The following is a 25,462-nucleotide window of genomic DNA, read 5'->3' on the forward strand; positions in this document are numbered from 1 at the left end:
GCATTATCTTCTAAAACGCAGTAACAATCTTTGAAGGAAAAATGAAATTAATGTCCTCCTTTCACCAAATTTAAATCTGGAAATGTCAAAAGTTGAACCTCACCAGAATGCCCCTTCCCACCACCCGCTCCCACCATCCTTGTTAGCATCAAAACCAAACTTTGGAGGAAAATTGTGCCCTGGCCGCTTTCTGCCTTGCTGCCGAGCTGGGCATGGCCCTGGGGGACACGACCAGGGTCGCCACCGAGCACCAAGGTCCCCAGCACCCGGTCCCTGCCTGGATGGGAAGGTGCTCGGGTGGGACGTACCTCTGTCGCTCTCACCACTGCAGATGGACAAAACTGCCAGGTTTTGACTCGCTTCAAAAGCAGGTTTAATACCGTTACCTAAATATGGAGATAGCGTCTTCGTTCTCTTTATATCGCACTCTTCAAACACAAAAATCCTCCCGCTCGCTTGATGTGATGATTTGGTACCTGCCACTGCCTGGAGCTTCAAAATAAAAGGACTTTTGATACGGAAAAAGGTTGTGCCAAGAACGTAAAAAGGTCTTCAGCATCCATAAAGTGGTATTAATTTTTAGAAATAAACGTGAAAGCTCTGGAACCATAAACCATGCTGCTTTCTTTGGACGAGACCTTGAGAGAGCAAACTGCAAGAGAAGAAAAGCAATTCCTTCCGCAGAGTCAGATCTTGTTATGGAGCCCTAAAAGTTGAGAATGATGTGGGAAAAAAGCAGACGACTCACCTCATCAAATGTTCATTTCACCCAGAATCCTCTGCATTAGAAGGGAAAGAAAAGCTTTGTCTGAAAGAACAAATATGGGCACACCAGGGAGTTTGCCACGATGTCGAACATGAGGAGCAATCTGCTGGGAAGCAGAGACACGGAGGAGGACGTGAGGTCGACCAGCTCCTCAGAACTGGCACAGGACAAAGAGTTGCTCTAATTGTGTTTTATTCCGAACATGGACTTGTCTGTGTCTCCTTTGGTCAGATAAGAAGCCACCCATTCTCAGCACCCATATGGGAAAGCGGGAGGCAGGAGGGTTTGGGGCATAATGTACATAAAAAGTGCCCTTCCCACCTAGTCCACGTTGCAAACGGTTTGCAGGGCAAAACTTGGAAGCTGATGTAGAATCAAAAGTGGTTTGGGTCGGAAGGGACCTTATAGACCATCTGCCATGAGCAGGGACTCCTTCCATCTGCCCAGGGTGCTCAGAGCCCTGTCCAAACTGGCCTTAGACACTGCCAGGGAGGGGGAAACTTCTCTGGGCAACTTGGGCCAGGGTCTCACCACCCTCAGAGTGAACAATTTCTTTCTTCTATCTAATCTAAATCTCCTTCTTTCAGTTTGAAGCCATCACCCCTTGTCCTATTGCTCCATGCCCTTGTAAAAACATACTAGGAAAAATTCTTTACTCAAAGAGTGGTCGGGCATTGGACCAGGCTGCCCAAGGAGGTGGTGGAGTCCCCATCCCTGGAGAGGTTCAAAAAACGTGTGGATGTGGCACTTCAGGACATGGTTTAGTAGGAAAGGTGGTGTTGCGTGGATGGTTGGACTCGATGATCTTAGAGGGCCTTTCCAACCTCTGATTCTATGATTTTATGATTCTGCGTCAGCTGGCTGCACGCGGTGCCAGGGTGGCTTCGCAATGAAAGCACCCATGACACTGGGAGCAAAGCACGAGGGCACTCGGGTGAAGGAGAAACAACAACTGCAACAACAGCAACGGGGCGTAAGAGGAAAGAAGACGACAAGGAGAGAGAATTTGTATCAAAACTTTATTTATTAAACAAAAAAATGCACCATTGGAATAACATTTCTATAAAAAATGAATATGAGACTGTTCTACAGTGCATTACAAAACCCCCTTCTTCTTCATGTAGTAGTATACAAGATTGTGTGTAGAAACAGTCATTTCTTTTTAAACTGTAAGCAAGTTCCCTTTCTCATAGAACAAGATTTACACTTAAATATTGCAGTCACTATTCTAATTTGGTTAACAATGCTAGAGTCCGACAATTTAAAGAAACTGCTTATAGGCTCAAAATGCCATCTTTAGGCCTTTCGTAACAACAAGATTCTTCTTTTTCTTTTTTTTTTTTTTTTTAAACTAAGGCTAGTTAAAGCTGTAGTAGAACCCATTTCTATCAGATAAACATATCACTAGTATGCTAAGAATTTTCAAATTACCTCGCAAAGCCCTTTAAATGGCATTCGCCAGTGCCAGGCCATCGAACCAGCAGGCTGGAGCCCGTGGGGCGTGGGTGACAGCCGCGGTGACCGGCGATGCGGTGGCACGGTCCCGCTGCCCGACCCTCCCGAATCCTCACGCGCGGGGCCGTGAGCCCAGCACACGGGGGACATGGGCACACTGCAGCTTTAACAGCCTGCTCTAGGTTGCCAGCCAGGTATCCCTTGTATCATAAATTATCCAAAAGAAAACACCCTAAATAATAAATTAAATATTACTTATAAAAAGTACACCCTCCCCCCCCAACCACCCCATCCCAAACGCGGTGGCGATTCGCAAACGTAGGAATCGCCAGGTCTATTTTACAAGAATAAAAACGGCATCATCGTTCCCTTCTCCCTACCCACGTTGCTTCCTCGCACGTGGAAAATACATGTACAGCATCCAGCGAAGCACGTGGGGGCTGCGTCGCCTTCTCCAGCCAACCCAGACCGGAATGAGGATGCGTTCAATGCCTTTTGCTGAGAGCGTTAGACAAAAAAAAAAAAAAAAAAAAAGGTCATGGAGCCTCCGAGAACCCAGTTCGACACCAGACAGGATGCTGAGCAGGGACGCCGGGAAACAAAGCCACCAGGAAAAACAATCTCCGATCACCTGCGAAGCCGTGATTTTCTTTAAATATAAAACGACCCTTCTTCCGCCCAGCTTCCAGGTATCCATCTCAGAAATGAGGCCGAGGAGGTCGCGGATCCGCTGCCTTCTGCTTGCCGCTGCCCGCAGAGCGCTTCCCTTAATTCCATCTGCTTAGGGTTTTAATGGTTCTACCACCGGCGTGGCTAAAATTGGTCCACGCCTGCGTGTGTGAGCATCTCCGTATGGATTCAGCGTTCGGTACCAGCCAGGAGGGCATCCCGGGAAAGGACCCTCGGTGAGCTACAGCAGGAATTATTCCATCAGCTCCAACTGTAGGAGAAAACATCTGGCAATTCCCAAGAGCTGGAAGGACCCAGAGCTGGCATCAAACTCGCTCCCCTCTTTCCACGCTCCAACAACCCCTGCCACCGTTTTGCCTGGCGTTTGCTGGCTCCCCACCGCGTGTTTTGGCAGAAGACGTCCGAGCGAGCGAGCAGGCACTGCAAACCTGCCCAGAAGCTCTGGAGAAACGGTTGAAAAACTCATCTCGTCTTTCAGAATGTCAAGGAGGGACGCACAGCATCCTTACCTAAGCCAGTTTGTGAAGAGCTCCAGGAAGGGGTTGGTGAAAAGATGCTCCTGTAAAAATCTCAGTGAAGGACAGCCCCTTTGTGGCAGAATCTTACTGCAGCATGAAGACACGTGATGTCCCCAGCCGCACCAGAGCCTCGCGGCTGCGATCTCCTCTGCTACCAGCGCAAAGCTGCCAGAGCACACTGGGAGGTGCGTTGCTGCTGGTGGTGGGCTGGGTGCCGCGGGGACAGCAAGGACCAGCCTCGGAAGGATTCGCAAACCTGTTGGGAAAGCCTGGAGTGGGCAACCCTGCTTGGACCTACGCAAATGTCTTCATGTTCTTCTGATTTCTGGCTGCTTTTTAGGTGGGAATTACCGGTTCCCAAACACAAGGGTGCACAAACAGCCAGACCAGTATAGGGGATCTGATGGTCCTCGCTCCCTGAGAAGTGACACCACCCACCTTATGGCAAAATATTGGCAGTATCCATGTCTGGTGACATTATCGAGACCACACGCAAGAAAAACAAGCAGATTCTCCTCCCCCCTTCCAAAAATTAAAAAGCTTCTCAGAGTGACTGAACCTTTTCTCCAGGAGGAGTTCACAAAGACACTGAGCTAGGGAGCCTTCAGCCTCTTGAAGCACTGATACTGCTCCGCTTTTAGGTCTTGAAGCAAAAAAAAAAAACAAAAAGGGGAAAAGACAAGAAAAAATATATCTATTTTTGACTGCTGGATTTTTTTTCCACTTGTTTATGGCAGCCTTGTATTGATTTGATAATGATCTTCCATGGTAACATCGAGCTTCACGGGCCCATCACGCATTGACAGATGTCTCATCACGTTTTTTTCTGGGAACGTCCACGGCTGAGACAGTCACGGGCTATAAATATTCTGACAGTTGAGGAATTTGTCAAAATCCAAAGAAATTCTCAGCCGAGCTCACTGCAAATAAATAAGAGCATCAGCAAAATATAACGTGGGAGTTCTGTGCGAAAACACTCCTTTGAGATTGTCAAGTTACGTAGCTCACGCGTAAGGTGAAACTTTAAAAGAAATGCCTGCCTACTAATTAGTTGGGGATTGTATTAAAATCATCCGCTGATGAAGGTTGGGGATGTCTCCAAGGCTCTGGAGGACAACGACACCCAAATTTAATGTCGTGTAGCTCAGGGAAGGAACATTAAACATTAAAAAAAACCCAAACCAAACCAAAAAACAACTTCCAAAACTGAGTGTTTCTACAGAATAATTTAGTTTTACTCACAACTTCAGTTGAAGCCGAAATTTCTTACTAATTTATTTCGAAAGGGGGTGGGGAGCGGCTGTGTCTTGCTTGGGCTGAGCTGATGGAGCTGCTCCATCCCGCAGACAGGGTGCCCGGTGTGGACAGAATCACAGAATCACAGAATACTAGGGGTTGGAAGGGACCTCTGTGGGTCATCTAGTCCAACCCCCCTGCCGAAGCAGGGTCACCTACAGCAGGCTGCACAGGATCTTGTCCAGGCGGGGCTGGAATATCTCCAGAGAAGGAGACTCCACAACCTCCCTGGGCAGCCTGGGCCAGGGCTCCGTCACCCTCAGAGGGAAGAAGTTCTTCCTCATGTTCAGACGGAACTTCCTGTGCCCCAGAAGGACCTTGGCCTTGGTCTAACGGTGTTACTGGTTTCAATGGGCTGAGCCTGGAAAGAGATACGCTTCCAACAGCAGAAGAAAGGGAGGGCCAGATCAGTCTGCGGGCTTTCAGGGCCTTGGTGCTCAAGTCAGAGATGCCCAAAATCAAAACGAAGAGGCTGGTCCATCCCAAAGACGCCTGGACACCGCAACGCTTGCGTCCAACCCAAACCCAACCCAACTTGCAAAGCTCTTTGTGCGCTTGTGTTCCTATTCTACGCTTGGTCCTGGATTAGCTGGTCCTGTTCTACGCTTGGTCCTGGATTAGCATCCCGTGGTTAAAAAGCTGCAGTGCTGCTCTTCAAAGTCCTGGGGCCAGTTTCTGCTCCCAGCTATCGTGCCGCAAATCCAGGGTAAGAGATATTTCCTAAATGAGAAGCGAGCAACAGATCTGACCTTCCGTCTCTGTTTCGACAACGTCAATCTGGACAAATATGGACAGGGAGCTACTCAAAAGCTGCGTCAAGCCTTCTATCTTCACGTTAAAAAAAATGGAGGTAGTGATTCTCCAGGTTCTAACAGCTGAGCTGGGTTTTCAGCGGGCACGATTGGCGGATTTTATTTTCAGCAGAGGTTTTTGGTTGCGAATCTTTCGGAACTGGCAAGCTCAGTCTCCCGTGCAAACAAGGTTTCCTCACTCACGAGATATTTCATTAAGATCTTGGTAAATTGAATAACAAGGCATTTTTAAAGGAGCGTTTTCACCAACACGCTGGAGTTCCTAATGAAGCATTTGAATTCCTCCTTGACATCTGATTTCCTTTCCAGCACGGGGCCATAGAAAATAATCTGAATTATTACTTCTGTTGCAGTGCCATTTCACTCAAAATATTTTATTCGGAGATTCACATATAATTACCCACCTAATAAAAGGAGCTATTAGGTTGTAAAGATCCTATCCTTTCCATGCTCTTTTAAAATTATGACCCACTCAAGCTTGAAATCAAAGGCAGAGCTGAATGGAATAATTCATCTGAAACTCTCTCATTGGGTTTTGCAGCCTCCTAACTGATAAATATGCAAATTAGTTCCCTTTTGGTGATTCAGCTGCATAAACAGGGATTAACGCTGAATGCAGCTGAAAATTTAGCAATGAACTGTATGCACACAACATTTAGTCAATTCAAACCAGTTATCGCCGTCAGTAAACGCCGCGATGCCCAGCTAAAGCCCGAAGGCGAGGAAAGGGAATCCCTAACGATGGGTCACGCGCTACCGCCGACCTCAACCAGGAGACACCACGCCTGCAGAAAAGCCCTCCTAATTAATTTCTCAGTTATTGACTGGTTTCTGTGGTTCTCCCCCCAGGCTCGCGTCCTGCCCGCGGGAAGCACCCGGCGCCTGCCAGCCCTCTGCCCTCCTCATCCTCTGCCCATCGCCATCCCAGGCGGACGGGTCCTCGGATCGGAGCCGTCCGAGGGATGGGAAAGGCTCGGGGAAAACTTCAGCTCCGTTTTTGTCACTGCTCCGGCTCACGGTGGCCCCGGCAGCGCTTCCCAATGTCCTCACAGGGCGGTGTGGCACAAAGGCCACCCATATGCAGTCATGTTTTATTCCAGCTTAAGCACGTAACGACTGCGTGTCAGAGAAGATTGCATATTATGTCCTCTTTCTGCAAGCATACACTGGCCGGCTGGCAGCAGGCCACCAACGCAGACTTCTTTTTTTTTAATTCTCTTTTCTTTTTACATTCCTGGTTCTCTGTTTGCCATACATAAAACATTAACTACGGGAGGATTTACAAACGCTTGCTAAAATGGCTGAATTTTACAGCGATTTGCTAATCCCCACCACTCGTGCGAGCTGAGTGACGGAGACGACGAGAGAAATCAGTAATTTGTCTTCTCGTTTTGCGCTGTCGGGAAAACTTCCAAATTTTTGGTGTGGTGGCGCGATTATTTGCTATGGGTGTTTTTGTAGTCAGTAATTACGTACTTAAAAAAAAAACCACAAATGAGTGACCTACAACACTGCCTCACCAGTGGCACGGTCTACGTTCAAAAACATACTTGCATGAGGTAAGACTAGATCTATACAAAGAGCTACAAAACCTCTACGGAGTAAAACATGAGTTAGTCATGACAACTTGAGCTCTACGAAGACTACTAGATCAAAATGAGCAATCCGGTGGCATCAGCTATGACTCCGCGGTGATGACATCGTTCGTCTCGCCACGCTTCCATCACTTGAGATGCCAGACCTACGGTTCTGCGACATTTCCGTTATTATTCTTTCCTTTTACCTCGTTTTCTCATTCCTTTTAGGACTTTGCAAGAATCCCCCTTGCACTGAAGGAGCGGTACCGGGAACAGGATGATTTTATGGGGTGGTGGACGTGGGTGGTACGCGTGGAATCCTGGTATGCTGCAATGCTCCGGGATAATTATCGCTTCAGCGAGAGCTGTTAGAAGGCTGAGCCTGTGATAGCGTTGAGTTGCTTCATTAGCCCCTCCAAACTGGCCATCTGTTCGCTCAGATCGTCCTGCTCATAAACCTGCAAGAGAGCAAACGCACACAGGTAAGCGGGCAGCGGGATGGGAACCAACCCCCCCCACCCCGGCACAGAGCCTGGGACATGGCCCGTGGCAGGGACCTCCCGGGACACCCCACCAGGACACCTTCCCTGCGTGGTCCTCAGGGACCTGGAGCCTTCAAGGATGGGCTGACCCTTGCAGGCTGGATAGCAAAGCCTCTCTGGGCTCCAAACATGAGCTGAAAACCAGGGGTGACCACGCTAGAGCAACGTTAAATATTAATGACCCTCCCCCTGACCCCTCATTTCCCCAGCTCCCTCCCCTATGCTGCAGGCGTCCGTGTCTCGGGGGATTGTGAAAACCCTTCTTAGCACCCAGCAGAGACGTCAAACGCTCATCCAAACGTGTCATCTCCTAGTCAGCAATTAGCTGAACTTCTCAGCCCTTGCTAGCAGTTGGGAATTTTCAGCATCGCCTTTAGGAGGAGCGGCAGACTGGGAACTGGTTTCAGAGGCACCTAACTGGGCTGGAGGAAAGTAACCCGTTGGGGTACGGTCAACCGAGAATCCACAACAAAACCTAAAATCACCAGCGCTGCCCTTACTGTTGGAAACCACGACCCCAAAAATCTTGCAAGAGCAAGAGGAGCGACCCTCTGCTTTCAGACACCGAGAGGGAGCTCAAACATTCATTACTCGTGTGGGTTTTATCCAGGAAAAGATCTGACAGTGTTGTGCCAGCCCTGCGGTCCCCAGAGCGGCACGGAGCAGGCAGCTTAAAAGAATCACAGAATCACAGAATCACAGAATAGTAGGGGTTGGAAGGGACCTCTGTGGGTCATCTAGTCCAACCCTCCTGCTGAAGCAGGGTCACCCACAGCAGGCTGCACAGGACCTTGTCCAGGCGGGTCTTGAATATCTCCAGAGAAGGAGACTCCACAGCCTCCCTGGGCAGCCTGGGCCAGTGCTCCATCACCCTCAGAGGGAAGAAGTTCTTCCTCATGTTCAGACGGAACTTCCTGTGCCTCAGTTTGTGCCCGTTGCCCCTTGTCCTGTCGCTGGGCACCACTGAAAAGAGCTTGGCCCCATCCTCCTGACACCCACCCTGCAGATATTTAGAGGCATTTCTAAGGTCCCCTCTCAGCCTTCTCTTCTCCAGGCTGAACAAGCCCAGCTCCCTCAGCCTCTCCTCGTAGGGGAGATGTTCCAGTCCCCTCACCATCCTCGTAGCCCTCCGCTGGACTCTCTCCAGTAGCTCCTCATCTTTCTTGAACTGGGGAGCCCAGAACTGGACACAGTACTCCAGATGAGGTCTCACCAGGGCATTGTAGAGGGGAAGGAGAACCTCCCTCGTCCTGCTGGCCACACTCTTCTTGATGCACCCCAGGATCCCATTGGCTTTCTTGGCAGCCAGGGCACACTGCTGGCTCATGGTCACCCTGTCGTCCACCAGGACACCCAGGTCCCTCTCCGCAGAGCTGCTCTCCAGCAGGTCCACCCCAAGCCTGTACTGGTGCATGAGGTTGTTCCTCCCCAGGTGCAGGACCCTGCACTTGCCCTTGTTGAACCTCATCAGGTAAGAGCCCCTGCAGAGTCAAGCTTACAAAAGAAAAAAAAATTCCCCAAATTTTAGCCTTTCTCCCCAAATTCTGACCGAACCATGAGCTCGTTGCCTACACTGTAACCACCCTCACACTTGTGGAGCTTGAGCAGCGTCTCTCCTGGGAGCTAAATCGTGCTGCTCTGATAAAATAAGGCACCGAGAGCTGAAATCGCGCTTCGTGTTATCAAATGTCCTGCCTTAAATTACTCCTTATGCCAGCAATTTTACAACGGAAGGCATTTGCCTTCCCGTTCCCCTTCCAGCTGGAGCTTCCATGCCTCTTCCATCGTCCCATGTCCCCTTCTCCCGGCAAAAAGTGAGAATCCTTCTGCGACCACATGCAGAAGTACAGTTTTACGCTGTTGGCGATGGCAAGCGGGAGTCAAGCGCTGCTGCCCTGCAGCCATCAGGCAGCAGACCCAAGCCCTCCAGGTCTAAAGCAAATCTTTTGTCTTTACATTTTCAGCGTGGCTAAAGGGAAAAGGATTCTCTAAGGAGATGTTTGACAAACCACTGCCTAGCAAAACATTCTCCTGTGCAAGTAGATGAAAAGAGGTGATCCGCAGCGTGTATTTAATATATCTCTTTTTCTCCTTATTCCTTTTCTTTTGCACTTTTTCGTCTTCCGGATCACGCCAGACCTTTCTCCACGCCAGACCTTTCTCTACGAGAGTCCTAACAGGAGTGAGAAGCTTATTCTAATTTCACCACCTTTTCAGTTCCACATCTACTTCTTCAGTGTTCTTTTTCTCACCATTATCTGGTATTAGGATAGACTCCTTTTTCCTGCCAAAATTCTTTCCTTCCCTTATCGCTCTTCTCATCCCCTCCTCCTCTCCTCCTGCTATCTCAGGGTGCTCAGCAGAGGCTGTGCGAGCTGTCCCATGGATAATATTAACTCGGAATTCAAGCACTCGCCTCTCCCCTGTATCACACACGCCCAAGTCCATTAAAACCAGTGGCAAAGTTTTCCCGGCTGCCAGAACTCTTTACGAGCTTTCTAATAGCTATCAGCCGCAGCGTGATACCTTAGGTAGGGAGGGACAGACCGTTATCTAAAAATTAACGAGCAGATTGGGGATTAGAGAACAGAATGGGTGATGAGGCTCGCCAGAAGGCTGGCTCGGAAAGGGGGTTCTTACGTTGGCGGAGTCCTCCGTCTGCTTGTGGCCCTCTTCGGCGACCTCCGGGGCCGTGGGCACCGAGACGGGCAGCAGAGGTGACCTGGCTTTGCCCGCCAAGCCGAGGGATGCTGTTTTAACCTGAGCCTTGGGGAGGTTTGGCCCTGGAAGGAGAAAAAAGAGTCACAATGAGAACCCGTGGATATGAAAACGGGGATTGCAGCGGAATTAGGGGGGGTGATAGGCAAAACGCAGCTGGGTTTCACGCTGCTGCTTGTGTTTTCACAGACACAGACGCTGCTTCTTCCCGGAGGAGCATCACAGCCAACACAAACACTTTCTAAAAACTCTTCCATCATCTTTCACGGGCTCCGCTCCCGAAAGAGGACTCGCAGCCGCGGCAGGTTTGCAGTCGTCCGTCGACATCACTTTTCGACGAAGCCTGCTCTTTCGCAGAACCAAACGTTTTCGCACAAGAACCTTAAATTTTCCTGGGGGAAAATACCTACAAACCGGGTACTCCGGGAAGATAACGAAAACCTGGGCTCCGTGGCCCCTGCCCGGCAGGGAACTGCGAGTTTGACGTTGTGCTTGAGGGAGAAAGTGAGACTGAAGACCAGAGTCGTGACCAGGTTGGGGGAACGGCACTGGCTGAAGCGCTGCCCTTTAAAGATGCCTCAGCCGAGATGTCTCAGCTCTCTTCTGGAGGAAATTAAAAATTCTTTGTCTCTTTTAATGATTTAAAACCCCCCAAAACGAAACCTTTGTCCTGGACAGCCTGCCTCCACTCAGCACAAGGTGCAAGGCTCTGCTGGAGACACAAGGGCTGGCAGTTGAGACAGGCACAGGAGACATTAATTTTAAGCCAACGGGGATAGTTTTAAAATTAAAGTTGCCACACAAAGCCAAACTGAGATCGCTTCTCTCATGCATCAGAGACTCAAGGCCAAAAAGGGGGACAGCAATTTCAAGCCTGCTTGCCGCCAGACCAACCCTGCTCCCCCTGCAGCTGCGGCTTCAACAGCCCCACGACCAAACTCCTTCCACGGAGTGCCTCTGGCACTTCTTTCCATCACCTAGTACCCCAAAATTTATTCTTCCCACTTTCTCCCTACTGACATTAAACCACTTTGATGCCTGCTTGGGCCCTAAGGGGAGTTTCATGCTCCTATCGTTGAATACGCGTTCTCCAGGCTGACACTTGCTTGGCAGGAGGCATCCCGTACCAGGGACTGTCAGATCCCCCCAGCCATCCCCACCAGGTAACAGCAGATCCCCTCTGGCACAGGGGATGACTTTGGGGGTCTCACAGGGCAGGCTGCCAGCTCCCGTGGCACTTGGGCGCAATTTTTGCTCTTTATTTATCATTTTCCGCGGAAATCAAGCAGACGAATCCTAAATAAATAGTTTTTTTCTGTGTCTTTCCTCCACTTCAGCAAGTTCCCAGCCTTTTTTCTATTAAGAAAATGTGTACTGTAGTAATGATAATAACAACAGCCACTGCTTTAGTAGCTGATCGTGCTTATTAGAGGTATTAATATGCATCAGCCTCAGTAAGTCAAGTAGGCTATTGGCTGCTGCATCAGAATCGGACCCAGAAGGAGGAAGACAGGTCTGGAGACACTCCAGCCATAAAATGTGCGCAGAAGAAGGAGAGTCCCAAGGATCAGTCACAGGACAGGTTTGTACGAGGATGCCCGTGGCTCTGGAGCCCAGGAGCTTAGGAGATGTCTCCAACCACACGGAACGCACGCAGGCTCGCTCCAAAATCCGCATCTCGGATCGGAAACCCAGCCGGTTCCCATGCAAAACCAAACCGTCCTTTTCTGAACCTTCAGTTTAAAGACCTATTTGTTTCCTCCATCACTGGATTCCCACCTGACCACCTCTCTTCCCTTCCAGATCGTTAACGTCTCCTGAAAGCAACGCTCCCGAGCGCGGAGCGGCACTGCCTGGGGACGAACTCCGGCGCGGGAAGGCGGGCAGCTCTCGCTCCCCAAATCCCACCAAATCACCGCAGCCGTGACAGCTCCCTGTATCCTCACAGCTCCAGCCAGGGGACGAGGGCTGCACATTAATTTTCCTGTATTTCAAAGAACGGTGTTTACATTTTTAATCGGTTTAAGGCAGAGAAAACACAACGGAGCAGAAGAGAGAACAAAATCCCTCCCTGAACCGAGCTGCCAACAGCGTGCTCATCAGAAGAAAGTTCCAGAAAAGAGCTCGAGACAGGGGCAGAGAGGGAGAGGCTCACAAACACCCTCTCCGTAAGGCTGAGAAGCGCAGATAACTCCCGTTTAGCTGAAGCTATGAAAGTGTGAAAGCTCAATGCAAGCCAAAAGAGATCGCCACCGAGATACCCTCACTCTTCCAGCTCCAGTTTAATAGCTAAAAGACTTCTTTAATAACTGGGCCTTCAAACTTCCCTCTATCTGAGTCAGAGTAGAGGCGACAGCTATCCCCAAAGATTCAATCTCCCAAGCACTGCACATTCAAATCGGGTTTTAAAAAAAGGAAACGTTTTTCGCTTCCATTTCTTCATGGGGAAAAAAAAAAAAGCTTATTTCCCAAGAAGGAGGGGGAAGATGCACGCAGTGGCACGCGGAATGTGCACCCAGCACTCACACACAAGAGCCCGAATCTAAAATATAAAGTGATGAAGCTACCGTCGTAGGTGAATTAACCCTAAACTGCCCGGCACACAGGCTGTAGCTCCTCAGCAGGTTTTTCCCTCAGAGCTTTGGAATCACCCGCAGTGCTTAGGGAAGAAGGGAATGGCAGCTATTGCCCCAGCAGCTGTGCTGTTCCCCCTCTCTTAGCACCCGCGTGCCCTGCGGAAGAGAGATTTATCCGATCCCTGGGAACCTGGAATGTGTCCTGGGATCACAGAATCCCAGCACGGTCGGGGTTGGAAGGGACCTCTGTGGGTCACCCAGTCCAACCCCCTGCCCAAGCAGGGTCACCCAGAGCAGGCTGCACAGCACCGCGTCCAGGTAGGTCTGGAATATCTCCAGAGAAGGAGACTCCACAGCCTCCCTGGGCAGCCTGGGCCAGGGCTCCATCACCCTCAGAGGGAAGAAGTTCTTCCTCATCTTCAGCTGGAACTTCCTCTGCTTCAGTTTGTGCCTGTTGCCCCTTGTCGTGTCGCTGGGCAGCACTGAAAAGAGTCTGGCCCCGTCCTCCTGACACCCACCCTGCAGATATTTAGAGGCATTTATAAGGTCCCCTCTCAGCCTTCTCTTCTCCAGACTGAACAAGCCCAGGTCCCTCAGCCTCTCCTCGTAGGAGAGATGTTCCAGTCCCCTCACCATTCTTGTACCCTCTGCTGGACTCTCTTCAGTAGCTCTTCATCTTTCTTGAACTGGGGAGCCCAGAACTGGACACAGCACTCCAGATGGGGCCTCACTAGGGCAGTGTAGAGGGGAAGGAGAACCTCCCTCGACCTGCTGGCCACACTCTTCTTGATGCACCCCAGGATCCCATTGGCTTTCTTGGCAGCCAGGGCACACACTGCTGGCTCATGGTCAACCTGTTGTCCACCAGGACACCCAGGTCCCTCTCCACAAAGCTGCTCTCCAGCAGGTCCACCCCAAGCCTGTACTGGTGCCTGGGGTTGTTCCTCCCCAGGTGCAGGACCCTGCCCTTGCCCTTGTTGAACCTCATCAGGTTCCTCTCTGCTCAACTCTCCAGCCTGTCCAGGTCTCACTGAATGGCAGCACAGCCTTCTGGTGTATCTACCACTGCTTCCAGTTTTGTGTCCTCAGCAAAGTTGCTGAGGGATATCACCACGACGTGAAGAATAAATAATATGATAAAGCTGCCGCAGAAAATCGCGCTCATGCTGTTTTCTGGTTAGATAATGGACCCAAACTGGCTGTTTTTACACAAGTCACTTCGCGTTGCGACTTGTTTGATTGAGAGGTCAGTATTTGCTGTGGTGGTGAGGAGCTCCTGTGAAACACAGAGTGAGCTGCTATTGTAATCCTCTAACTCCCGTGGCAAAAAACATGTTCCTCATATGTAACTCATTAATTGTAGTAATTGGACTTAAAGACCCACTTTTCTGCACGAGGACAGATGTTCCCTCCTGGATATTGTTAATGAGAAGCCATTATGATGATTAGCAAGTTCAGTTTGTGCATCTTTTTGCCCCTTAGCTCACAAAAGCAACAGGCGAATCATAATGCTCATAACTAAAATGAAGCTGAGCAAATGTTCCTTACGCGTAGCTGCGTACGTCAAGGTCTTCAGCAAACGTTTCCCAGCAGTGACTGCTTCCCACGGTGATGCCCGTCATATCTAACTAGCACAACAGTCGAGCCCTCTCTCCCCAAAGGATGTTAGAAAGACCAAGCAGGCCTCTCAAAGAGAATTCTGGATGGAGAAGGTCGACACGTGAAATAAAATAATTTATGCAAATGAGTAGCTAATTGAATTAAAATCACTTTGGTTTCTAATGTTTTCCAACTCGGTGGAAATCTCACAAGCAAAAAAAAAGAGGAAACCTTGGAACTGGGGCCGCGAGAGGCAGAAGACGACAGTACCGACCAGGTGTAACTCCGAGCAGCCCCAGCACGGATTGGCTGTTTAAAAGTTTTATTTTCTCAGCAGGGTTATTAAACGCTTCGTTGGCTCATTAGCTAGATGATATATGGCTACCAGGTGCAAACCCCAGCTACCGCCACCCCTCCGGGCCATACTGAACTCACTGCAGTACCATCCTCGGGCACATCCATGCAATCCTGCACCAAGCCAAGAAGAAGCAGTTTTCTAACACTTTACACATTTGTGCATATCAGGCCATACGTTTTCACGAGGGACACCAAGTAAAACCAATATAGCATCCATCCTCTTGACAGCAACACTTTGGGAGAGCTACTTGGCAATATTTTACTTTGAGATATGTCAAATGGGACATGAGATGATGTACACATCAAGGTCAGGTTGGACGGGGCTCTGAGCAACCTGATGTGGTTGAAGATGTCCCTGCTTACAGCAGTGGGCTTGGACTAGCTGGCCTTCAAAGGTGATGTACATACACATCAAGGTCAGGTTGGATGGAGCTCTGAGCAACCTGATGTGGCTGAAGATGTCCCTGCTCACGGCAGTGGGCTTGGACTAGCTGGCCTTCGAAGGTGATGTACATACACATCAAGGTCAGGTTGGATGGAGCTCTGAGCAACCTGATGTGGTTGAAGATGTCCCTGCTCACAGCAGTGGGCTTGGACTAGATGGCCTTCAAAGGCCCCTTCCAGCCCAAACCATTCTATGATTCTGTGATACTCAGCCAGGTGAGAACAACTCATTTTGGTGAGAGGGCTAAGGGTTTCTGCTGTTCACATGGCAGGCTTTCCAAAGGCCAGTCCCTAGCTGCAGGGAGGGTAGTGAGCTGGAAACTTCGCGTCAAAAACCACTGTGTTTGCACTCAATGGATCTGGGGTCTGTATCCAGCTTGAAGACCAAAAAGTCTTGTGTGGTTCATGAGTTACGGGCATTCTGCGCGATGATGCAAAACAGTGACTTGGAAAAAAAAGTTAAAATGGAGAAAATGAAGATGAACATAAAAGTTGAAAGTAGAGACGGTAAGAAATCACGATCAGTGGAGAATATTGCAGTAGAAGGCGACTACCAGTGGAGTTCCTCAAGATCTGGATCTAGGATGGATTCTTGATATTTTGATACATATAATAGGTGTGTGATTATGAAACCTATTACTAGTAAAAGCTTGGAAATACAGCTAGAATAACACGACAAGAACTGCAGGGACCTTTCTGCCTATCTGCTGCTCAGCCAAACTTTTAGATCTTTCACAGCAAGGAGGCCAGATCGTGTATCACATCACTTCAGCTGAATATCACACCACTTCAGCTGTTTAAATCGAGGGATGAGTCTCTGCTGGTTCCTCCACCTCCCTCACTCATCTATGGAAAGCAGCACCTTCCAAAGTGTAGGGAGAGGTTTCACGAGTTGCCTTTCAGAAGATACTCCCTTCTCTCCTTTGGCTGCACACTGAGCTTATGTGACTGGCACAGAGAGAACGCCTATTCATCAGAAGTCTAAAGTTAACTAGGAATGAGTCATTCCTCTGAGAAGAAGGAACAGAAGCTTTCCCATAAATTCTGCTGGGTCTAACAGAAGGAAACGAGGGAAGTGAAAAGCCTGCACGCTTCTGATTTCAAGCCTACAAGTGGGTACGTGCCTTGGAGAAGTCAACTACGATCTTCAGATGTAGGAGGCAAGCAATTTTTGGCAGAAAGGTAACCAGCAATGCCATTTTACTGAGTGTCGGGAAGATCCTATCTGGAAAGCTCTGCGCAAGCCTGAGGACCCGCACGTCGGAAAAATTGAATTGTGCAAAGTGTTGAGAGGGGTTTACTAACGGCCAGTGACGAAGAGGAAGAGTCTATATGATAATCCATACAGGGAAGATGCGATGGAATCAGCTCAGAAGGAGCTGCAGTAATTTGCTTTCACCAGGTGGTAACGCAAGACTCAACGGGAACGAGAGTTTCTGTTAACCACACTGAGATGTGGATCAAGCTCGCGATGTTCTTCACAGAGACAACTAACAGCTGGGCTTAGGAAGGACATATCTAGGCCAACACCTCAGGTAGGGATCACTGCTATAGAAAGGACACGTAGCATTTGTAAAAATGTTTATCTTCCTAACATTCTGCTCTCCATGAACACATACAACCATCATCAAATACAATGGGTGACGGCAGACAGGACACTAGACACCCTGAAAAGAGGATTTTGCAGTAAGATGCACTGTGCTGTATACCGGCTCCTGGTTCCAGTTTTTAACCTGCCACCACTTTATCGATTCCAGAGTTGGACAAAATGCTCTGCTCAATATCTGCTTCATCTAAAGCTGATTTTGTTTCTTGTTGGTATAGGGTATTCAACAAAGCGAAAAGGATTTTGGAACAGGCAAGATATGTGCAGGCATGTCTCATAAATCACAGAATCCCAGAATGTTGGAAGGGACCTCTGTGGGTCACCCAGTCCAACCCCCTGCCCAAGCACGGTCACCCACAGCAGGCTGCACAAGACAGCGTCCAGGCGGGGCTTGGATATCTCCAGAGAAGGAGACTCCACAACCTCCCTGGGCAGCCTGGGCCAGGGCTCCGTCACCCTCAGAGGGAAGAAGTTCTTCCTCCTGTTCAGATGGAACTTCCTCTGCTTCAGTTTGTGCCCATTGCCCCTTGTCCTGTCGCTGGGCACCACTGGAAAGAGTCTGGCCCCGTCCTCCTGACACCCACCCTGCAGATATTTAGAGGCATTTCTAAGGTCCCCTCGCAGCCTTCTCTTCTCCAGGCTGAACAAGCCCAGCTCCCTCAGCCTCTTCTTGTAGGAGAGATGCTCCAGTCCCCTCCTCATCCTCATAGCCCTCCGCTGGACTTTCTCCAGTAGGTCTTCATCTTTCTTGAAGGGGGAGCCCAGAACTGGACAGAGTTGGGGACAGATGGGGCCTCACCAGGGCAGTGTAGAGGGGAAGGCGAAAATCAGTTTGGAAACATAAACAGACAATTTCCAAACCGGGGATACAGATATATTCATATACTTTGTAGCCCAACAGACAGGGCATATGTCAAAAAGACATGAAGAGGATCTGCAGTTGAAGATCACCTGGTCTGATGGGGCAGATGAAAACTGACCTGTTTTCTGGGGTGCAAACAAGCCCTTCTCTTCATAAGAACCGAGAGGATTCTTGAAGGGTGAAGAGTACCAAGAGGAATCCTCTACAATGAGACTGTAAAAGTCAAAATAAACTGCAGAAATCAGAAGGTAATGTCAGACTTGTAACTAAACGAGGATAAGCTTTTCTGGCCCTGCTTCTCACACCTTTTCCACATTTTTTTTCTATCCAACAGGCCAAAAGACAAACACCACCCGCGCTGCTAATTAGAACTGCTTCTAGTAACGAAGATCTGCAGGCATGGAGGATTCTGCAAGGATGCTCCCACAGAGCCGTAGGTCATAGCTCGCAAAACTGAAAGCAATCCATCTGGAAAATTAAAACGATTTAAGAATTTTGTCTGTCCCCAGACGTCTCCAGGAAGGAGATTTGGCAGCCTGAACTTCAAGGGTAGGGAAGGAGACCTGTGCAGCAACACAAAGCCAGATGTTTTCCCTATGAAGTAATCAAAGCTGCTGGGGTACGCTGCTTATCTTGCAGTACGAAGAGGTAATTTTCTCACCAAAGCACAACAGAAAATTACCAAAGGATCAAATGCCACTTTCAGGTTATTTGATATTTCCACCAGTAAAAACAGCGTCAGTTTAAATGACTTCAAAGTTGAAACATAAAGATGAGAATAACACATAGCAGTGAGCTTACTCGTATCTGCATGGCAGGACGCTCCTGTTCAAGTAAGACGGTGCCTCTCAGGGGAACAAAATATGTAATCCTACGAAAAATATCATTTGAAGACTCAGCTGTTTTACACTACAGGTGGGAAAAAATATTTTTCATCATGAAACTGAGCTTCTAAAAGTGACTTTTGAGGTGTTAATCAATGGAGGCTGGGCTTCTTCCGCAAGGGAAAATGTTCTAGAAAAAGGGAAAGTTTAATTTAAAAAATATTTGATAGTAGGAGAAATAAAGTAAAAAGGGAAATAAAACACAAAGGAGCAAGTGGTCGTTTAATCTCTCTCCAGAATACAGCACCAGGCAAGTACTGGGACTGCCCATCAGGGAGGCTTTGAAACAGCACTGATGAACTTCACACGTTTTTACGGTTTCAAAATAGGCGTAGAAACAGTGAGTGTGGAAAGGACACTTCAAGACAAAAACAACACAGACTGCTCAAAGATGTGGAAACACGAGAGAGAGATCTGGTCTCTGACGTCTCAACTGCTCTTCACGTTTTTAATCTGTTTGGTGGAAACAACATGCAGGATAAGTAAGTGCTAGGGCAAGAGCGACTTGTTGGCTGCAGCTGCTCGGTGGTAACACACACAGTCCCAAATCAATATGGAGAAATTGTATACGCCGTGGAAAAAGTTGTAATTCTCTACTTACGAAACACAGGGAGAAGGAATGGCCAATCATTAAATCTTCCTATGGATTTACAAGATAATTATCCAGGTAAATATTTTTTTAACTGCTGCCTTGTGTTGAAATAGATCATGTATATCAAAGGGGAACTTGTTCATGTATCCAGACAAGCACCTAAATCCACACTTCACCTTCCACCTTCCAGCAGTCCCGTTGATTTTAATGAGACAACTCAGGTGTCTGAAGTTATCTGCATGCTCATTAAACTGTACCGGACTAGGGCCAGATTTCTCTAACGGACAGGACCGACCCTTTCATGACACTTCTGTGCCCACAGATCTCCCAGTTGAATGGAGAAAGCTTGTCTTCATAAAAAGAAACATCAAAGAAAAACACATTTTAAAACTGAAGGGGGGGGCAGGTAAAGATTTCTGAAATAAAAGAATAATTTTCCTTTGAGTCTGGGAGCTGCTAATGCAAACTGCTAGGATTTCAGAATAAAAGGTTCAAAAATTAATCATTCTCAACTTCTCAGTGAATTTATAGACCTTGCTTACTGTAGACTATGATAAAGACAAGTCCATAATCTCATTTACACTCATCATTAAAATAAGAAAAAAACCCTCTACGCCAGAAAGATTTTTATACCCCATTAACAAAAGAGTTCTCAGCTGCCTTTAAATTCAATGACGGAATTCAAATTAGAAGCAATAGCTTTTCATTTGTGTTTTATATTGGCACTGGGATTTTTTTATTGCGAACGGTAAACTTCCAAAAAAAATAAAAAAGATCCAGAAGTCGGTTGTATAGCTGATTAATCAGAGCTAATTGATTGTTCAGCACAAATTCACTCACACCACTCACAAATTAACTCCCCACTTTGCACGAGAGGGGATCAAACACCGTAAAAAATGGATAGCAATTAGTGCCTACATCTAGCACCAGAGGGTTCTAAGTTCACGTCCCCAAAACTCGCCTAATCTACAACCAGAAGTTTTATTCTTGCAGTGTCCGCCTCTGAACACCCCACCTGAGACCCGATACTCCAGACATTGTGTAGCAGGGATTTCGCCAACGCTCCCGGGAGGAGCCATCTATTTTCAGCACGATTGAGTCTTTCTATATAAATATACAATATATATATATAATACTATAATACTGTATTCTTTCTATTTACTCTTCTACGGATCACTGTAATTTCAGCATCTACCGAGGCCCCAAACCCTTGATATCTGAGATTAATACAGCCCAGGATTCACTGCTTCATACCCAGATACCTTTTTTCCCTCTTGATTTCATCCCTTATTTATTTGACTGTCAGCTCACGGGTTTAACACTGGCTTTGCAAACCTTCACTCTTCTCCTGTTTTTCTGGTTCTTTTCTTACAATAGCTATAGGGGGGAAAAAAAAAAAGCAGCACAAAAAAGATCTCATGGAGCTCATTTTCTTCTCAGGCTTTCTTCTCGCATTTGGTAATGAAAAGAGCGTGGGGGACAGCCGGGGTACGGGAAGGATTTTTTTCTAATGTCCAGGCAATATCCAGCCACTGCTTTTCACACAGGGATGTTTGCTGCCAGATTTCTTCACCTCACTCTTCACTTTTACTCCTCAAACATTGAAAATATAAGCTGCTTTTTTTTTTTCCCCAAAAGAGGCAAAGAAATAAATCTTGAGCAGTTCACCTGCAGTGCAGCCCTTCCCCTGTACACCCAGCCCGTAGTCAGTTTGGGGCATACCCTACAGCTCGGCACGAGGAAGGAAAATGAAGCCCCATTTCAGAATCACAGAACGTTCGGGGTTGGCAGGGACCTCTGTGGGTCACCCAGCCCAACCCCCTGCCCAAGCAGGGTCACCCACAGCAGGCTGCACAGCACCGCGTCCAGGCGGGTCTTGAATATCTCCAGAGAAGGAGACTCCACAGCCTCCCTGGGCAGCCTGGGCCAGAGCTCCGTCACCCTCAGAGGGAAGAAGTTCTTCCTCATCTTCAGCTGGAACTTCCTCTGCTCCAGTTTGTGCCTGTTGCCCCTTGTCCTGTCACTGGGCACCACTGGAAAGAGTCTGGCCCCATCCTCCTGACACCCACCCTGCAGATATTTAGAGGCATTTCTAAGGTCCCCTCTCAGCCTTCTCTTCTCCAGGCTGAACAAGCCCAGCTCCCTCAGCCTCTCCTCGTAGGAGAGATGCTCCAGTCCCCTCCTCATCCTCGTAGCCCTCCGCTGGACTCTCTCCAGTAGCTCCTCATCTTTCTTGAACTGGGGAGCCTAGAACTGGACGCAGTACTGCAGATGGGGCCTCACTAGGGCAGAATTGTCGAACGGACTGGGTTGGAAGAGACCTTTAAAGGGCATCCAGTCCAACCTCCCGGCAAGGAGCAGGAATCACAGAATAAAGTGGGGTTTAGCTCTGGGGTATCACTGGTTGACACCAGGAAGAAGACGACTGAGAAGACGACAATTTGGATTTCCAACTGCACTTTCTCAGTGGAGCAGCAACAGGAAAAAAAAATGTAGAAAAAAATTTTTACAATCTCACAAAATATACAGGAGCCTGAAAAGGCTGAAGTTTTAGAACTGTGACACGATATAAAACCCACCACTTCACAGGCAGTATTTTCTATCTCCTCACGCTTGCTTCTGCAGAAGAAAAATGACCTCCTAATTCAGGTTCATTTAAAGTGCAGCTGATCATCAAGACCCAGAAGGAATTTTCATTTGCGAGGGCGTAAAAAAAATATCCTTCCCGTCCATTTACGGAATTTATGTCGGATCTATAATGCAATAAGCTCAACACTCCATCAGACATTTTCTATTTAACCTGAAAGGGGACGAAGTCAGATGACTTGTATGCCTGTGTGTACGATTTGCAAAGAGGAGCAAGCGCAGCCACAGCGGGGACTGGAAATACCACGGAGTGATTCTCACGCCTTCAGAATAAGTATCAAGAACCTCGAGCGCTTGATCAGAAAGCAGTGGTGAAAAGGTGAGACCTCCTATAAAATATCAACAGGAAAGGCTTCCTGTGAAGAGTTCAGATTTACAGGGCTCGAGAAAAAAAAAAAAAAAAAAGAAAAAAAGTAAAATGAAAAAAAAAAAAGGAAGAAAAATGGCAGATTTAAGCTCTGGATTAGGCTGGTGTCATGACCCAAAACCAGGAGCACAGCTTTTCAAATATTTATTCCTTCATGGCCAAATCCCTCACAACTGAATAATGACCTCTGCATGCCTTTTTTATGAACTATATGATCGAGTCTAACAGCTAATTATAATGCCTCTACAGAGCTACACTGAATAGATAAAATACTAGAGGAGACACCTCCTTTTAGCATCAGGTCAGTCAAAGCCAAGGAAAAGCCCCGTGCTCATCTATTCCCTGGGCAAGATCCCAAAACTGATTTTGATAGTAATATCAATACCAAAATTCTGGGGTGCATTAGGAGGAGTGTGGCCAGCAGGTTGAGGGAGGTTCTCCTCCCCCTCTACTCTGCCCTGGTGAGGCCCCATCTGGAGTCCTGTGTCCAGTGCTGGGCTCCCCAGTTCAAGAAAGATGAGGAGCTACTGGAGAGAGTCCAGCGGAGGGCTACGAGGATGAGGAGGGGACTGGAACATCTCTCCTACAAGGAGAGGCTGAGGGAGCTGGGCTTGTTCAGCCTGGAGGAGAGAAGGCTGCGAGGGGACCTCAGAAATGCCTCTAAATATCTGCAGGGTGGGGTCAGGAGGATGGGGCCAAGCTCTTTTCAGTGGTGCCCAGTGACAGGACAAGGGGCAACGGGCACAAACTGAAGCAGAGGAAGTTCCAGCTCAACACGAGGAAGAACTTCTTCCCTCTGAGGGTGACGGAGCCCTGGCCCAGGCTGCCCAGGGAGGCTGTGGAGTCACCTTCTCTGGAGATACTCAAGACCCGCCTGTACAAGGTCCTCTACAGCCTACTGTAGGTGACCCTGCTTCGGTAGGAGGGTTGGACTAGATGACCCACAGAGGTCCCTTCCAACCCCGACCATTCTGTGATTCTGTGATTCTATTGCACGAGGGCCAGTGTTCGGCATCAGCTCACGGACTACAATACAAATATACAAATGCAAGCGGAGCTTCAGCATGGGGTTGGCTGTGGGGCAGGTGGTGGGGCTGGCTGAGGACCGCAGGACACCGCTGCCTGGCGTTTCCATGCAAGCTCCTCAATACAAGGAGAAATAAAACTTCTAGGACCCGACAGAGGAGAGTCTGCAAACCAGCAATGAAGGGATTTCGAGGGAAATCTCCACTGAACTTCAGGTTCCTGCTTTTCAAAGTCTTGGCTGAAAATCTCAGGATCAATCTCCAGAGTTCTCGGTTGCTCTCTCCCCTTCTGAGTTCTGAGGGCTTGTTCCATTAGTTATGTATTATCTGACGGGATGAGACACTTGAGTGACATGAATTTAAAAAATAGGACAGCGAGGCAAAAGAGTAGTTTAATTGCTTTAAGTGATGATGAGCCCATTGCTTATTGCCCTATTCCTTTATTACACTGGGCACATAAAAATGTCTTGAGTTTATGAAAAATGTAATGAAAAATTCATTAATTCTATCAGGTTAAGGAAAGTAACGGTTATTCCAACGTGAGAATTTGCTCAAAGCCTTTTAAACCTGAGATGTCCCTAAGAGGGGTATGATTAGCAGACGTGGTCCATATGGGAATTGTCTCCGTTGACCGGCAGAGAGCTTGGCCACCTTCGCTCTACCAGTGGGGACTAGGGATGAGCGACCATGCAAAGATGTGCCATGAGTGACAGGGATGCATCGGTTCTCTTTTCTAGGAGGTTTGTTCAAAGAGAGAAATACATCACAAGCTTTGTAAAGTCACAAATGCCTTCAAAACTTCCCTTTCATGGGTGTCTACCTATGGCTGAGATACCACGCTTGCAGGCAGTCTTCAATACTCAGGATTGCTGGTGAAGGGAAGCGCTTCTTCTTGACATCTCTTTATCAACGCTTTCTCTCTCGGCTCCCGTTTTAAGTGAAGAGAGATCTGGGTTCCACAGGAGTGGGATTCAGGAGAGGACACTGGAAGAGCAACCTATTTTTGAGGGATCACGTGGAGGACCAGGAGCAGTCCTGCACACCCCAGCGCCCAGAGGCACAAACAGAAGGCAACATTTACAAAGGAAACCTTTCCACGAGAAATCGCTAAAGGAGACGGCATCAGTCAGCCTAATGACTCTGAAGGACAAGTACACTGAGAAAAGGAAGGGAAACCAGAGAGAGAGAGAAATAAACAGCCCCCAACACCACCAAATAGCTGGAGGGAGATCAGAAATGAAGTTATACACAGTTCCAGAAAGTAAAAACTGGGGGTTTAGTGTAACAGTGAATACAGTAGCTTGAGTGCCATATATAACCCAGCAGCCTGCTTTCATCCGTGTGACGGAGTCCAGTACAACTCATTTTTTCATTGCTTTAGCATTTGTTTTCTTTATTTCCATTGTTTTCTGGCAGATAATTCCCATAAACTTTCAGTTCTTAATTTTGCCCAATAACAAAGTCCTACGCGTTGCTCGCAGGCAACACGGCATCTGCTTATGCAAGATTAGTTATGGAAAAAAAAAAAAGCAACCTCATTATTCGGGATGACGGGATACTTTATGAAGATTAGTAACATGCCCCAACTTCCCCTCTCTTTACCTTGCCTCCCAATTATAACAGTTAAAATGTAAACTCTGATTGACTTCAAGAACAAACGGTCCTTTCGAGACAGCCAGGCTTACTCGCTAGAGTAAGACAAGCAGAATTGGATCCTCAGAAAGTAAAAAGCACTACTACATAAAGATGAATAGACTCTGTTACATACAAAAAAAATCATTCAGCAGCACTATTTGGCAAGGGCAGTTCTCCAGCAAATAAGGATTTATCTACTTCTGTCTGCTGTCAGAAACCGGATTACTTGCTGATGGATAGCAGGTGCTTCCAGTAAAAATGCCGAGATGTTTTGGTAGCTCGCTCGTCGCAAACGTCGCCCTAACATACGCTGTACGGCAAGAAAGCTGTGCTGGGAAAGCAGGGTTGGAACGGAAAAGAGCAAAGCTGAAATCTCAAAGGTTGTCTGAGCCAAACTGGAGATGATCCAAGCTAAAGGAACAGGGCAAACAGCTACAAGTCTGCAACCCCCCCTTTTTTTTTTTAAATCCTTAATAGCTCTAAGTAGTTTTAAAT

At 48.0% G+C, this 25,462-nt stretch overlaps 1 protein-coding gene across 1 annotated transcript in view; it reads right to left on the bottom strand.

Moving 5' to 3' along the window:
- Positions 1–1,816: 1,816 nt before the first annotated feature.
- LOC142365643 (netrin receptor DCC) overlaps positions 1,817–25,462 on the bottom strand; it is a 678,995-nt gene continuing 655,349 nt past the window's right edge. Inside the window, exons 28-29 of the mRNA XM_075446652.1 lie at positions 10,297–10,439; positions 1,817–7,572 (exon numbers count right to left, since the gene is read on the bottom strand). Of these exons, the coding sequence (XP_075302767.1) occupies positions 7,483–7,572; positions 10,297–10,439 (233 nt within the window). The 3' untranslated portion in view covers positions 1,817–7,482. The remainder of the gene's footprint in view (positions 7,573–10,296; positions 10,440–25,462) is intronic.

Source organism: Opisthocomus hoazin, chromosome W, assembly GCF_030867145.1.
Source record: "Opisthocomus hoazin isolate bOpiHoa1 chromosome W, bOpiHoa1.hap1, whole genome shotgun sequence".
Lineage (NCBI taxonomy): Eukaryota > Metazoa > Chordata > Aves > Opisthocomiformes > Opisthocomidae > Opisthocomus > Opisthocomus hoazin.